Below are 16,408 nucleotides of genomic sequence, written 5' to 3'. Positions count from 1 at the left end.
GTCAATCTTAGAAAGATTACAACCAAAAAAAGTTCAACCTTAGTAGTAACAAAAAAATTTTTAATAGGATATTTGGTTACAATATTTATTTTTTTGAGTCAGAGTCTCGCTCTGTTGTCAGGCTGGAGTGCAGTGGTGCTATCTTGGCTCATTGCAACCTCCACTTTCCGGGTTCACACGATTCTCCGGCCTCAGCCTCCCAAGTAGCTGGGACTACAGGTGCGTGCCACCATGCCCACCTAATTTTTATATTTTTAGTAGAGATGGGGCTTCACCATTTGGCCAGGATGGTCTCAATCTCTTGACCTTGTGATTCAACTACCTTAGCCTCCCAAAGTATTGGGATTACAGGTGTGAGCCACTGAGCCCAGCCTGGTTAGAATTTTAAAAACTGTTTGTATATATAGTGTTTCTAATATGAGTAAAATGGACATATACTTTTGGTGGAATATAAACTAAGAGCAATTGGCAGTAACTAACAAAAGGCTTGAAATACGCATATCCTATCTCTAACACATTCTGCCTCTAGTAATTTCTTAACATAATAATATATGCAAAAGTATATATAGTTATCCCTTGGTATCTGTGGGGATACTGATTCCAGGACTCCCACAGATACCCAAATCCATGCATACTCATGTACCTGATATAAAATGGTGTAGTATTTGCATACAGCCTATGCACATACTCCACATACTTTGAATCATCCCTAGATTACTTAATAATACCTAATACAATGTAAACACTATGTAAATAGCTGTTGTATTGTTTGTATAATACTGACAAGAAAAAAATCTGTATGTCTTCAGTACAGATGAAATTTTTTCCCAGTATTTTTGAATCCACAGATGTGAAACCCATGGATATGGGGGGTTGACTGTACTTAGAAGAAAGCTAATGGAAGCATTGTTGATAAAAACAACCTTTAGAAAAGAACTAGATTTTCACTAAGGATTGACCAAATAAATTCTGGTCATTAATGGACAATGATGTAGGCTTACTTTTACCCAGAAGATATTAGAGACGTTAAACAAGAAAAGATTTTTATAAAGGCATAATTCTATTAATGAAATTTTACACCCTCTGAACACATACATACAATGGTATGCAGGCAACATCAGTGTATGTTTCAAAACTCTGGAAGGTAATAATAAATTGTTAATCATCTATTATCTCTGACAGGTGACAATATCTTGATTATTTATGGAGGTTCTTGCACTGGATATTTTAAAAATACAAATAAAACTATTTTCATTTTAGAAAAAAATGAGTAACAAAGAGTTTAATTAAAATTTACCTGAGGTATATTTTATTTTGTTTCTATCCGTATAATGGCAGGTTTTCAGTGAAACATAAAACATCACATATTGTCACTAAAGTTACAAATGACTAGAATCGGAGAAAGCTGTTTGTCATCCCAAAGGAGTAAGAGGAGTCTTACTTACAAAGTTCCTGGGTTCAATATCTAATAGCAAAATCAGAAAATATTTCAGCTTACTTTCCAATTTAGCGCTATGATTAGAACATCTTCATAACTATACAAAAGAAAAGCTATCTTAAAAGTGGTTAAAAACATTAAATACAGAAATTCTATCTACCAAAAGATATAAAAAATTTACCATGATTTCAGCTGAACCATTCACAAAGGGGAATTCAAGTGTTCTAACTTTCCCAATAAAGAGTGGGGTATCAGTATCTTCCTCATTAGAACCTTTAATGGTGGCTTCTATAGTGCCAACCAAATCAATTCCAGTATGGTTATTGTAGTCATCCTTAAAATAAAAAATGGAAAACAATTAGAGAAACTGGTCAAACGATTAAACCCAGAGAAGAGCATATACAAATCAGAAAGAAGACATAGAGCCCCCACCATTATCTGGTTCTTTCTTAATCTAAGCACAGAATTCAGTTCTAAGTTTGAGTGTTCCACAGGCAAGAAATAGTTCTAGAAACCATAAAAGAACAATAGACTTCCACCTAATGTAACAGTTCCTACCTTACTGAATTACAAGGACTCCCATTTTAAAATGTCACCTTTTCATGTACATTTAGCACCTACTGATGTGAAAAAGTGCTTAATAAAAAGTTACTATAAACTTGTAGTGACTAATCATTTTATTAACTCCAGCAGCATCTGTATACATTTGAAAACCAATAGGCCTATAATGTGTCTCACACAATGTTTGGTGCTTATATGAGATTCAAAGACCCTTGGAGTTATTCCATGGCACTGTTTACCCCAACAAGATGTTTTGGAAAAGAGATGTTTGAGGAAGAATAACCAATCATCTAAAGCAGGAAAATAAACTGAAAGTAAATATGTATCCCACCAAACACATTTTCCATAAAGGTGCAGTTCCACTACTGTGTTCTGCATGTTTTTGTTAATATTTTTGGCAGCCCTGTTGCTGCTTACTCTTTATGAAATCAGCATCCTTAGAGGAGCTCTGATTTTCTTTCTTAACTATGAGCAGTCATCAGAGCAGATCTCTTAAAAAAAAATACTTATCTCCTTCTGTCCCATCAGTGAACTGGATGGATATTGAGGAGTCAACATAGTTCATACTCATTCATGATATATACATGAAACAGGTAAGTAAAGGTATGTATTAGACAAGGTAGCAGCTGGGTGTTGTGGTTCACAGCTGTAATCCCAGCACTTTGGAAGGCTGAGGAAGGAGGATAACGTGAGGCTAAGATTTCAAGACCAGCCTGGGCAACATAGCAAAATCCCACAGAAAAAAATTAGAACTAGCCAGGTGTGGTGCTGTGTGCCTGTGGTCCCAGCTCCTCAGGAGGCTGAGGTGGGAGGACTGCTTGAGGCTGCAGTGAGCTATGATTGTGCCATAGCACTCTAGCACTCTAGCCTAAGTGACAGAGCAAGACCCTGTCTCAAAAAAAAAAAAGGTAGGCAGATTGAGATTTCTGCACTTTGAGTCCTTTCTGCTTAGTATGTCTGGATTCACTTCATGTATAATGCTATGTATTCTCTATTTGTATTAAAATACAAAGATATTTATGAATATTTAATTCATCTGCACAAGTTTTCCCTATAACCTTAAATGAAGCAATTGACAGAATCCATAAAGATCATTTTGTACCCTAAAATCAAAGATAATTTTTCTTGTTACCATTTGTAGCTTTGGAAGAAAATAAACATTACCGTGATACTGAGATGTAAATCTCTGACCAAGGTCCTACTGGCAACTGAGCGAACATTAGAAACAGCTGGTGTAGGTGGTTTAGTTTTAGGCACTAACTTCACAGGTTGATTAGGCAGGACATCAACTATGATCTTACAAAACAAGAGAGACATTCTGATTAACAACATGTCGACGCGTTAGCATTTAAGAAGAAGGGAAGACATAATGATGGCACATACTAAATAAAATTAAATGTTCGGCTGGGCACATGGCTTACTCCTGTAATCCCAGCACTTTGGGAGGCCAAGGTAGGCGGATCACAAGGTCAGGAGATTGAGACCATTCTGGCCAACATGCTGCAACACCGTTTCTACCAAAACACAAAAAATTAGCCGAGTGTGGTGGTGGGTGCCTGTAGTCCCAGCTACTCATGAGGCTGAGGCAGGGGAATCATTTGAACCTAGGTGGTGGGGGTTGCAGTGAGCTGAGATTGCATCGTTGCACTCCAGCTTGGTGACAGAGCAAGACTCTTTCTCAAAGAAAAAAAAACTTAAATATTTCCTTCTAAAATTTATTTCCATGAATCTTTTAAAAGTAACCAATTTGCTTTTAAGATTCAGTATAAAAGTCAGGTCAGGTTAATTTTTGGATGTTTATGGCCATCTAAGAACAAATTTAGAGGTATTAAAAAACACAGGTAATTTAAAAAAATTAATATACCAACAGTATTGTTTTTTTGAGATGGAGTCTCGTTGTGACACCCAGGTTGGAGTGCAATGGCGTGATCTCAGCTCACTGCAACCTCCGCCTCCCAGGTTCAAGTGATTCTCCTGCCTCAGCCTCCCAAGTAGCTGGGACTACAGATGCTCAACCACCATGCCCAGCTCATTTTTGTATTTTTAGTAGAGATGGGGTTTCACCATATTGGTCAGGCTGGTCTTGAGCTCCTGATCTCAAGTGATCCACCCACCTCACCCTCCCAAAGTGCTGGGATTACAGGCATAAGCCACCACGCCCAGCCTATACTAACAGTATTAAATGTAGATGATGTATACTTAAACTACCTTGAACCTCACTATCAAGAATTCTAATAATTGAAATACTGTTTAATTTCCAATTTTTATTATTTAAACAATTTTATCTTAGATTCAGAAAGCATATGTGCAGTTTTGTTACATGAGTATATTGCAGGATGCTGAGGTTTGGGCTTCTAATGATCCCATGATCCAAGAAGTGAACACAGTATCTAACAGGTAGTTTTTCAACTCTTGCCCACCTCCCTCTATCCCCTCTTTTCCAATCCCCAGTGTTCACTGTTCCCATCTTTGTGTCCATGTGTACACAATGTTTAGCTCCCACTTGTAAGGGAGAACAGGCAGTATTTGGTTTTTGGTTTCTTAGTTAATTTACTTAAAATAATGGCCTCTAGCCACATCCATGTTGCTGCAAAGGACATAATTTTGCTCTTTGTTATGGCTGTATGAAATATAACTAATATTTTTTCATGCATGGTTGATATCAACTTTACCACACGACACACCAAAATGCTTACTAAGTCTCTGATATAAAGACAAATGGAAATGTTACTCCTGTAATAGGCCAATTATTGAACAAATTTAAACATATTCTATACTAATTTTCCTGAAAATTGAATTATGTATATTTTGCATCTAATAATTACTTCACTTTTAAACAAAACATTTTGTTCATAAACTACATGAGAAAATGTAAAGCATTTAATGCAGAACCAAGGGGGAAAAAAGAAAATATAAAGCTAATTGGTATATAAAAAAAGTAAGCAAACCTGTTCACTGTTGAGAATATTTGTTTTATCCATCATAAAACCAAACTGGATACAATATGTCCCCACTTTATTAGGAATTACTTTATCCCTAAATTGAAAAGAAAGTTAAGATTACTGACAATGTTTGTATAAAGGAGGAAAGAATTAAAAGTGTCAACATTTCTGTTCTTTCCACAAAAATAAATGACTAGAAAGAACTACTAATACTATTTTGGTCTTCATTCATTCAACAAATATTTCCTGCTTACTCCCTGGTTCCTCTTACCTGCTCATTCTTTCACAAAACATCCAGAACAAAAGCACTGGATATGAGAAAAATTGAAAGAACAGGACTATGAAGTTGAGAAAGCAGTAAATACATCAAAAATGCTGAATTATATGTAAAGTAAATTTTGCTTCATTTCTACTTCATAAATTTGACAGTTCTGTATTTCAAAATTATAGAACATCCTGCTAATCTATGTAACTTTACTTCCATTCAGATATTATTTGAAATATTTAACTACATATACTAAGTATTTACTGTGATTCAACTATCAATAAGGAACTCAGTGCCTAAGAAGTACACTTATTAACCTATTTTGATCAAGCTTTACCACAATGAAAATATGAATGATATTCTACAGTATGTGTAATGTAGCTCATGATCCCTAGAGTAGCTTTTGCATGTCATTCATATTCTCAAAATACTGACTCAATGTATTAAAAAACACAGGCTTTGAATACATATTTGAATTGAAATCCCAGCACTATAACATTTACGCAACCTTGAAGAAAATTATTTAACCTTTCTCTGTATGTTTTCTTTGAGATGGTAATTCCTAAGAAAGTTATATTGAGAATTAAAACAAGGCTGGGAGCAGCGGCTCGTGCTTGTAATCCCAGCAATTTGGGAGGCCAAAGCAGGCAGATCGCTTGAGGTCAGGAGTTTGAAACTAGCCTGGCCAACATGGTGAAACCCCATCTCTACTAATAATACAAAAATGAGCCAGGTGTAGTGGTGTGTGCCTCTGGTCCCAGCTATTTGAGAGGCCAAGGCAGGAAAATCACTTGAACCCAGAAGGCAGAGGTTGCAGTGAGCCGAGATCATGCCACTGCACTACAGCTTGGGTGACGAAGTGAGACTCTGTTTCAAAAAAAAAAGAGAAAGAGAATTAAAACAGACTTCTGCTTCCAAATGGCAGGCCAACACTTCATAATGAAAACAGCTGCACAACAACAACAAAAAAAATTGCATGAAAATGTTCAAGAGTTAACAAGCTAAGTAAAAAATAACTCAGCAGAATATAAGATAAGAATGGAGATTTCATATTTAAAGATGATTTACTCCTGGGAGTAAATTCTAGCAGCACAGGTAAACCTAAAGCAGACCAGCTTGTCAAAGAAATGGGACTTGGCTTTGAATCATCTCAAATCTCTGAAACTGGAATAAAGTGGTAATAGATGGGTAGCAGCCCAGACAACTGACAGAAACAAATGTAACATACTCTTATCCTATATATCAATTATTTCTATAAATATTCATAAATAAAATGTCTAGTACAGCCACAATAGAATCACCAGATACATGAAGGACATAACTAGAATGAAAACTACAGAAACCAGGAGAAAATCACAACAGAACTAAAGGAACCCTAGGCAGACTTTAATACATTGATTAACTGAAAATGCCAAACAGAAACCGGCAACTCAAGAAGCGATTTAACAGAAAATCAGATGTCACTGAATAGAGAATCAGTTAACTGAAGACAGTTCAAAATAATCACCTAGAAGAAAGCAGGGAAAAAGAATGGGAAAAAATTTACAAAATTTTAAAACTTAAGACCAGGAAATCAAAGGCTATGAAAACTCAGCAGGATATAAAAAAGAAATCCACATAGACATACCATAGTAAAACTGCTAGGCATAGTAGAACTGCTTGGCAGGAACTGCTGGGGTAGGCAGGGGAGGAACCAACCACAAAACAACCAAAGGTGGGAAAATATATTTTTTAAAAAACAATAATGAGACTGACAACAGAATGATGGGATAGTGAAGGATGGTGGTAAAAAATTGCTGACCTTGAATACCATAGGCAGTAAAAATATCCTTCAAGTATGAAGGTGGAATGAAGATATTTTCAGGTAAAACTAAGATAATTCATCACTAGCAGACATATTGAAGAAGCGTCCCAAGATAGAAAACAATACCATATGAAAGCCTTGAGTTCAAGATTAACAGATAATATAAATGAATAAATCTAAATGAACACTGACTATAAGCAATAAAAATGATGCCTTGATAGGTTTAACATGCGCAACAAAAAAGGCATGTAAATTAGGAGAAAGGAATGAAAGTAAATGGTCCAAGATCATGCACTGCTCAAGAAAGCAAAAAAATACAAATTTACTAGATATTGGTATGTCAAGTATACATGTTACAAATCTCTAAGGAAATCAGTTAGAGAACAGTGAAAGACTGTATAATTACCAAGTTACAAAGGAACAAAAAATGACAACTAGAGACAGTAAATAAATAAAACAGGAAAGAGGAAAAAAACCGATGGATCACACAGAAAACAAGAGATCCCAAACCAAGTGAATTGGTATATGCAAGACCTAAACTTTCAATTAGAAAACAAAGATTATCAGAAAAAAAAAAAAAGATAATGCCATTTACAAAAGATACACTTAAAAGTATACATACATACATGCATGCACACATGCACACACTAATCCTCATGATTCCTAAAGTGGCTTTTGCATGTCATTCACAGAGAAAGTTGGTATACTGTTATCAAAGTAAACTTTATGGCAAAAAATATTACTAGAGAAAAAGAATACTTCACAATAATAACAGGTTTAATTTGCAAGAAAAATATAATAATAATCTAAGTCTGTATGTACCTAATAACAAAGCCTCAAAGTATGTAAGGCAAACACTACAAAACTAACATAAAAAAATAGACAAATTGGTGATTTACTACACTGTTAGGTGAAAGACAAAAAATATAAATAAAAGGTAGAGCACTGTACCTCAAATACAAAAATCACATTATTATCTAATATATTTGGAACATACACAAAAATTGACTATTATATACCCAGCACAAAAACAAATACCAACTAATTTCAAAGGACTGAAATCATACAGTGTAGACTTTCTGCCCATGGTAGAATTAAGCTGGAAATCGAAAAAGATAACTAGAAAATTTTACAGTTTAGTAAACATCTGAATGAGCCATGGATCAAAGGATGAAATCACAATGAAAACTGGAAAATATTTTAATCCAAGGCTGGACTCAGTGGCTCATGCCTGTATCAGCACTTTGGGAAGCTGCAGTGGAAAAACTACTTGAGACCAAGAGTTTGAGAACAGTCTAAGCAACATAGCGAGGCCCCCATACCTACTAAATTAAAAAAAAAAATTAGCTGGGTGTGGTGGTGCACACCTGAGGTCCTAGCAACTAAGGAGGCTAAGGCGGGAGGGTTGCTTGAATCCAGGAGTTCAAGGCTGTAGTGAGTTACACACGGCCCTCTAGCCCAGATGAAAGAGTAAAACCCTGGTTGGAAAAAAATAAAAAAAAAAAAACAATTTTTGATCCAAATGCTAATAAAAATAAAACATACAAAACTTGTGAATGCTATTAAAGCTATGCTTAGAAATGTACAGCTCTACATATACACATATACGTACTGTGTATGTGCGTATGACCACAATAAGAAACCATCTAAAGCAGTTTTAATAAAAGAACAAATTAAATGCAAAGGAAGTAAAGGAAATTAATTAAAACATATGTAAAATGTATTTTAAAAGCCAAAAGTCTGTTCTTTAAAAGATCTACAAAATTGAAATCTCTTACTAAGATTAATCAAGCCACAAAGAGATTACAAATAATGTCAAGAATGAGAGATCATTAGATCTCAAAGAAAATAAGAATAACATAGTATGAAAAACAAATTTGAAAATTTAGATAAAAATTGATAGTTTGATAGCGAGCCATGGTGCTGCATACCTGTAGTCTCAGTTATTTGGGAGGCTGAGGCAGGAGAATCGTTTGTACCCAGGAGGTGGAGGTTGCAGTGAGCCAAGATCACACCACTGCACTCCAGCCTGGGTGACAAAGAGAGACTCTGTCTCAAAAACTTAAAAAAAAAAAAAAAAAAAAAAAGACAGTTTGATAAATATATCAAAACTGAGCAAGAGACATGAAACACAAATAGTTCTGTAACTTCTGAATTTGAACAAACTGAATCCATTACTAAAACCTTCCCCCAACAAAAACACCAGGCTCAGATGGCTTCACTGACGAATTCTATCACCATTTAAGGAAGGAATAATAACACTCATATAAGAGCCTCCAAAGAATAAACCAAGACAGAGGGAAAATTTCTTGCTACTTTTGTGAGGCCTACATGACCAAGACAGCAAATTAAGAAGAATTTGTAAGAAAGAAAATGCAAGTTAACTTCAAACATCAAGGTAAAAGTAAAAATCCTAAGCAAAACATTAGCAAAACAACTCCATCAATATAAAAAATGATAATACAACATGATAAAGTTGGGCTTATTCCAGTAATTGCAAGGTTGGCTGACCATTCAGAAAACTCATGTACTATAATCACCACATTAAAAAGTAAAGGAATACAAGTCTGTTCTTAAAGAGTATTTTTTAAACGAAAAATAGAACGTATTGCCTCAACAAATGATGAAATCTAAAGTCAATTTATAATTAAGAGAACTGGTTTTAAGGTTCAGAAATGAACAGTTTGATAAAAGAAAAACTCGAAAGCAAACACCACACTTAGTGGTGGAATGTTGAAATGTTCCCTCTGAGATTCGAAATCAGAACAGGATGATCACTCTCATCATGTCTACTTAACATTTTGCTGTAAATCCAAGGTGGTATGGTATAAAAAAACCAGAATACACAAAAACTGGAAAGTAACAAACCTACTATCATAAATCATAGGTATTTTTATTAAATCCCAAAGAATCTACAAAAAAATTAGAGCCAGAAGTGGTGGCTCACCTCTGTAATCCCAGCACTTTGGGAGGCTGAGGTGGGAGGATTGCTGGAGCCCAGGAGTTCAAGATCAGCAGTGAGATCTTGAGTCCACAAAAAATAAAAAAATTCACTGAGTGTGGTGGTGTGTGCCCGTAGTCCCAACTAGTTGGGAAGCTAAGGCAGGAGGATTGTTTGAACCCAGGATTTCAAGGCAAGCCCCAGACAACACAGTAAGACCCTGTCTCTACAAAAAATAAAATAAGTCAGATGTCGTGGTGTGGGTCTGTAGTCTCAGCTACTGGGGAGACTGAGGTAGGAGGACTGTTGAGCCTGGCAGGTCAAGGCTACAGTGAGCCAGGACTGCACCAGTGCACTACAGCCTAAGTGACAGAGTGAGACCCTATCTCAAAATAAATAATAAAATAAAATTGGAAATAAAGGAGTTTAACAAAGATAACTAGTACAAGGTCAATATATATACATCAGCTGCATCTCTATAACCAAAAACAACAGAAAATAAAAATGTTTTAAGAGATACCATTTATGGCCGAGCATGGTGGCTCATGCCTGTAATCCCAGCACTTTGGGAGGGTGAGATGGGTGGATCATCTGGGGTCAGGAGTTCGAGAGCAGCCTCACCAACATGGTGAAACCCCATCTCTACTAAACAAACATAAAAATTAGCTGGGAGTGGTAAAGCACACCTGTAATCCCAGCTACTTGGGAGGCTGAGACAGGAGAATTGCTTGAACCAGAAGGCAGAAGTTGCAATGAGCCGAGATCACGCCATTGCACTCCAGCCCGGGCAGCAGAGTAAGACGCTGTCTCAAAAGATATCATTTATAATAATGCCATAAAAATACCAACAATTTAGGAATTAATCTAAGAAAAGATGTATAAGACTTTGAGAAAATTATAAAATGTTACAAGAAAAATTAAAGAAACTTAAATAAATGAAACCATATGCCTTACTCATGGGATGAAAGATTTTCCCAAACTTCTATTCAAACAAATCCTAAAAGGTCTTGCCACTTAAGATGTGTTTTGCTTATTTGAACTTAATATACTGATAACAAAATTTATATAAAAAAACAGAACCAAGATATGAATGAAGAACAGGGTTGGAGTACTTGTTCTACAGAATACCAGACTTATCAAGACAGTGTGGCACTGGCAAAATAAATAGGCCAATAAATCAAAATAGGGAGTCTATAAATAGACCCAAACATGTACAGATATATGACTGAGGATGACACTGTAGAAAATTATTTTTTCAATAACTAATATGGTATATATACATGAGAATAAAAACAAAACTTGACCATCTGCCTCACACTATATATATATATATATATATATATATTTTTTTTTTTTTTTGAGACAGAGTCTTTTTGTGTCATCCAGGCTGGAGTGCAGTGGCACAATCTCAGTTCATTGTAACCTCCGCCTCCCAGGTTCAAGAATTCTTGTACCTCAGCCTCCTAAATAACTAGGACCACAGGTGCACAACACCACATCTGGCTAATTTTTATATTTTTAGTAGAGATGGGGTTTCAACATGTTGGTCAGGCAGATCTTGAACTCCTGACCTCATGTGATCCACCTGTCTCAGGCTCCCAAAGTGCTGGGATTACAGGTGTGAGCCATTGCACCCAGCCTCACACTATACATTAAAAAAAAAAAAAAAATTCCACATATAACTGTACACAAAGAATACAGCAAACCTAAAGTGCTATCCACAGAAAGGCCTGCTTACAAGATGGGCCCTTGGCAGACATCTGCGAGTTTAGATTTCAGGATGTTTCCCACCTTTAACTGATATGAGTGGCTCACATTGCCTAAACCACTGTGCTAATATGGTTTATTCTACACACTTGTTTTTCTTCTGGAAATTTGGTTTTTGCTAGGCAGAGGCTGCCTATGTGACCCCACCCTAACAAAAACCCTAGGTGCTGGGTCTCTAGTGAGTTTCCTTGGCTGGCAACTTTTATACCCATTGTCACAATCTATTGCTGAGGAATTAAGCACATACGATGTGACTTAACCAAGACAGAATCCTTGGAAAGCTTCCTTTGTGTCTGGTTTCCCTTGGACATCATCCCATGAGCTTTTCACCTTGCTCATTTCACTTTGAATCCTTTTGTTTCAATAAAACACAGGAATGAGCCCAACTATATACTAAGTCCTGTGAGTCCTGGTGAATCATCAAACCTGGCACTGGTACTTGGAACCCCCAACACAGTAATATAGTAGAATGTGTTGATGACCTAAATGTAAGGAAAGTCTTAAACAGGACACAAAGAAGATCAACTATAAAGTGGGAGAGCAAGCTACAGGATAGGAAAAGATGTCTAACAAAAGGCTTGTATCTCTAATATACAAAGAACTCCTACAAGTTAATATAAAAAAATACAAAATTTGGTCAGATACTCAAATAGGCACTTCATAAAAGGTAATCTAAGCGGCCAATAAATATGATAAAAAGGGAAACGCAACTTAAGAGTAAGTGTGATGTCACTCTATTACATGTCCACCAGAAGATTATACCTGAAAAGACTGACAAAACCAAGTGTTGGGAAGGGCCGGGAACGATGGCTCATGCTTGCAATCCTACCACTTTGGGAGGCTGAGGCGGACAGATGGCTTTCAGCTCGAGTTCGAGATAAACCCTGAGCAATGTGGTGAAACCTGGTGTCCAAACAACAACAACGGCAGCAACAGCAACAACAACAACAACAACAACAACAACAACAACAAATTAATTTGCTGAGCATGACAGCACATTCCTACAGTCCCAGCTACTGGAAAGGCTGAGGCTGGGGGCTCACTTAAGCCAGGGAGGCAGAGGTTGCGGTGAGCCATTGCACTTTTGCCTGGGTGATAGAGCAAGACTCTGTATCAAAAACAAACAAATCTTCAAGCTACTCAAGTTAAACATACGCATCTATGTTTGGTTTCACTAAACTTATAACCCAGCAATTTTACTTTTATATGAGCACCAGTGTGATAAACATTATTTGTAACAGCCCAAAACTTAAAATGCAAATAACCAGGTAGGAAAATTGTAGTGTGTTCACACAATGGACTTCTATACAGCAATGGAAATGAATGGATTTAGATGTATATGCTACAGAATAATCTCATGATGCTGAGTGCAAGAAGTCATATATATAAAAAAAATTGTATATCAAGTTCAAAAATGGGCACAATTACATCAGAGATGATAGGGATGTATGGTAAGATAAACGGAACTCTAAGACCAAGTCAAGAGAGGGTTTGTGGTATGTGCACCCATGTGTGTCTACGAGAGTGTGTGTGTGTGGCATGCACAACAGAAAGGAAGAAGGTAATAACTGGAAGAGGTAAGAGGTGGAGCTTCCATGATTGGTCCTTTACCAGTTAGTCTGAAAAAGCACTGAACAAATATAATGAGCATTTTGACCCTTTTGATGATAAAGGATTTTTAAAGAAACTTAAGACATATCTTTTCAGATTTGAAAATAGGGTCCAGAATGTAGCAGCAACATTCTCAAAGTCACAAAAACTTCAAAAGTCAGTCCAATCTTTATAGAAACCTCCTATATAATAAAGAGTTATAAGGTGCTTTGACAACATAAATGAATTCTTCTGATGACTTCGATAGTTTCAAAAGCAGATACAATTACAATTTACAAAGCTTAAAACCAATTTAAAGCTTAAAAATGAAAACACATCTTTTCCCCAAAACAGACAAAAATTTAGAGATACTAATATTTCTATTTGATCATAAATTACTTTTCCTCAGGTGAGCCCACAAATATCTCCAGGGTTGAATTATTTTGTAACAAGGTATGTATTCAAAATATGAAATGATTTGAGAAATACCTGAAATAGAAGCAGCCATCTTCCTTGTCATTATCTTTTATTTTATTACAACTAAATGTTTCTGCCTAGAAAGGTGAGTAGGGAGAAGGAGAGAGGGGAAAATGACAAACTTTAACACAGTATACTTAGGAGGAAAACTTATTACGTAACTGAACTGAAGGTGAATCCAGATTCCATTTATGATTCAGGTAGACATACACACGTGTATATCATGTGAAGTACAATGTGAGATTAGTCACAATGGATTGACACCCCATTAAAAAAGACACACAACAGATCTTTATGGTGATATTATTTTAAGGTAATAGCAACTTGACTGGACTGATGGTCTAAATTAAGCAAGCAAAGATTCAGTTTTAATTAAGCAGAATAGTTTCCAAAACCAATGGTTAAAATGAGCCATAAATGTTGAAGTAGGTAACAGGACACTGACAAACTTTAGTTTCCAATTCTAGATTTCGGATCTTCCTTGTCCAGTATGGTAAACAATGGCTAGTCGTGGCTACTGGGCACTTGAAATGTAGCTTGTCTGAATTAATATACAGTGAAAATAAATACAAATTTCAAAGACTTGGTAAGATAAAAGAATGTAAAATACCAGCAATAATTTTTAAACTACTGAATATATGTTGAAATGGTAACTTTTGATATATTAAAAGGTTAAAAACATTAGAATTCTATTTATTTCTTTTTAGCTTTTTAATGTAGCTACTAGAAAGCTGAAACACCAGGTGTCATCTTTCTACTGGACAACACTGCTCTAGACCCTCGAACTCTCTCTTCACTCTTTCAAGCAGTCTATCAATCCTATCTTTTTACTATCTCATTTTCTATATTATCCCCTTATGATATTTAATGCTTCTGCCTTATGCTACTGTCCTTCAGATGAAATAACTTTAATGTGTAGGCATCTTAAAATGTTAAGAAAAATCACAATGTAGACTACTCTTTTTCAGTAGCATCACTCCTTAATTTTGAAACATACACTGATATAATTTCTTTAATCCCAAAGAATAGAGTGAATTAACTTCCGTTTCTCAAATTTATGTAACGTTATATATTTATATTAAATTAAATTTAGTTTTAAGTTAAATGTAAGAACTATTTTTAACTTCAAAAAATGCTTCCCGTGACTCACATTTGCTGGGGGTCGGTTCCCACCGGTAGACAGCTTCCACATTTTCATGGAAATACGTGCTGGATTAATATTTTTAATAATACTGTCATCTTCAGAAATAACACTAATCATAAAATCTGTCATGATAAACATTAAAAAATTATTTTCTTTGTAGTTCAATTAATGGATATGGTTAAATAATTGTATGCCTTAAAGCATACATCTTATTCAAATGTTAATAATATAATTTTGATGAAGAAATGTGTAAATTCTCGCATACAAGACCAAAAAGACTAGACTATGTATACTCGGCAACTTAGAGTTAGACCAACTGGTTACAGCACCATATGTTTTATGAAATCCAAGAACAGAATATTTACTTTCTTTTATGGTTTTCAAGAGCATACAATAGCCAAAAGAACATTATATTTAATATTCCCATTATATTTACTACCAGTAACATTCGTTTGGCACCTGTTATTAGTTTTTTACTCACAGGATAGATCTCCCTGAAATAGATTTACTTTATACAAAGTATAGTCTACTTTATAAAGTATAAAAAGCTATGTATACATGTAACTTAATTATTAAAAATTATTGTTAAAAAATTTTACATCTAAACTTTGAGGTGCTTCATTCACTACTTAAAACTATGTAGAGAAATTCATCCTTTACAGAAGTCTTCCAGAAAATTATTTGTGTAAAGCAAAAACTAATTTCCTATTGACTTAGCATCTGCCACATGATATTGAAATCATTTGCTTTCCTGTCTCCTGCATTAGACTGAGCACACTGAAAACTGTGCTATTCATTATTGTAATTCAGAGCACAGCATAGTATCTTAACGTAGTACTATTTAATAAATGTTTGTTGTTCTGAAATATCTTTAATCATAAAGGCTGATGTGACGTATTTCCATCAAATTAAGCTAAATAATTCTAGTTATGATGGGTTTAAGATAACAACATCATATTTAGTAGACCATAACTCTGTAATTCTCACCATTTAGTTCCTGTTTCTTTTACACAATTTCATAATTCAGTCAATGTACAAACACCACCAAAATTAATTACCTCAGACTATCAGTTTATGTATGAACTTTCAGTTCATTCTTGACATTAAAATAATGTAAGACATGGGAATGAGGCTAGGCAATGCTTAGTCAAATATATTTTTTTTGCCACTTGAGAGGCTATTTTCCTTAAGGCGCTATCATAAGCATGATTTTTTATTGCAATGAACACCTAGGATAAATCATTTATGCCACTAATGTAAAAGGAAAATTATCATCATAGATTTATTTACGTATGTGAAATACTCACCAGTGAAAAGACCCCCAGCTAAGAAGGAAGCATCTTTGTCATATTTAACATTGAGACGAACAGGTTTTTCTGGGTCTGGAAGAATCATTAATTTAATTACAGGTCCTTCTATGATACTCTTATTATAGATGGCTTTAACTTGTACAGTATGCTCTCCCCTAACAAAACAAAA

At 35.2% G+C, this 16,408-nt stretch overlaps 1 protein-coding gene across 1 annotated transcript in view; it reads right to left on the bottom strand.

Annotated features, from left to right (window-relative positions):
- The window catches only part of SMCHD1 (structural maintenance of chromosomes flexible hinge domain containing 1), a 159,524-nt gene that overhangs the window by 36,916 nt on the left and 106,200 nt on the right, over nucleotides 1–16,408 (bottom strand). The window contains exons 32-37 of the mRNA XM_003924806.4: nucleotides 16,237–16,394; nucleotides 14,936–15,051; nucleotides 13,798–13,862; nucleotides 4,948–5,035; nucleotides 3,164–3,295; nucleotides 1,620–1,772 (exon numbers count right to left, since the gene is read on the bottom strand). Of these exons, the coding sequence (XP_003924855.3) occupies nucleotides 1,620–1,772; nucleotides 3,164–3,295; nucleotides 4,948–5,035; nucleotides 13,798–13,862; nucleotides 14,936–15,051; nucleotides 16,237–16,394 (712 nt within the window). The remainder of the gene's footprint in view (nucleotides 1–1,619; nucleotides 1,773–3,163; nucleotides 3,296–4,947; nucleotides 5,036–13,797; nucleotides 13,863–14,935; nucleotides 15,052–16,236; nucleotides 16,395–16,408) is intronic.

The sequence above is a fragment of the Saimiri boliviensis genome, chromosome 13, assembly GCF_048565385.1.
Source record: "Saimiri boliviensis isolate mSaiBol1 chromosome 13, mSaiBol1.pri, whole genome shotgun sequence".
NCBI lineage: Eukaryota > Metazoa > Chordata > Mammalia > Primates > Cebidae > Saimiri > Saimiri boliviensis.
The sequence above is the reverse complement of the archived record's forward strand: the minus strand, read 5'-3'. Positions and strand labels throughout refer to the sequence as shown.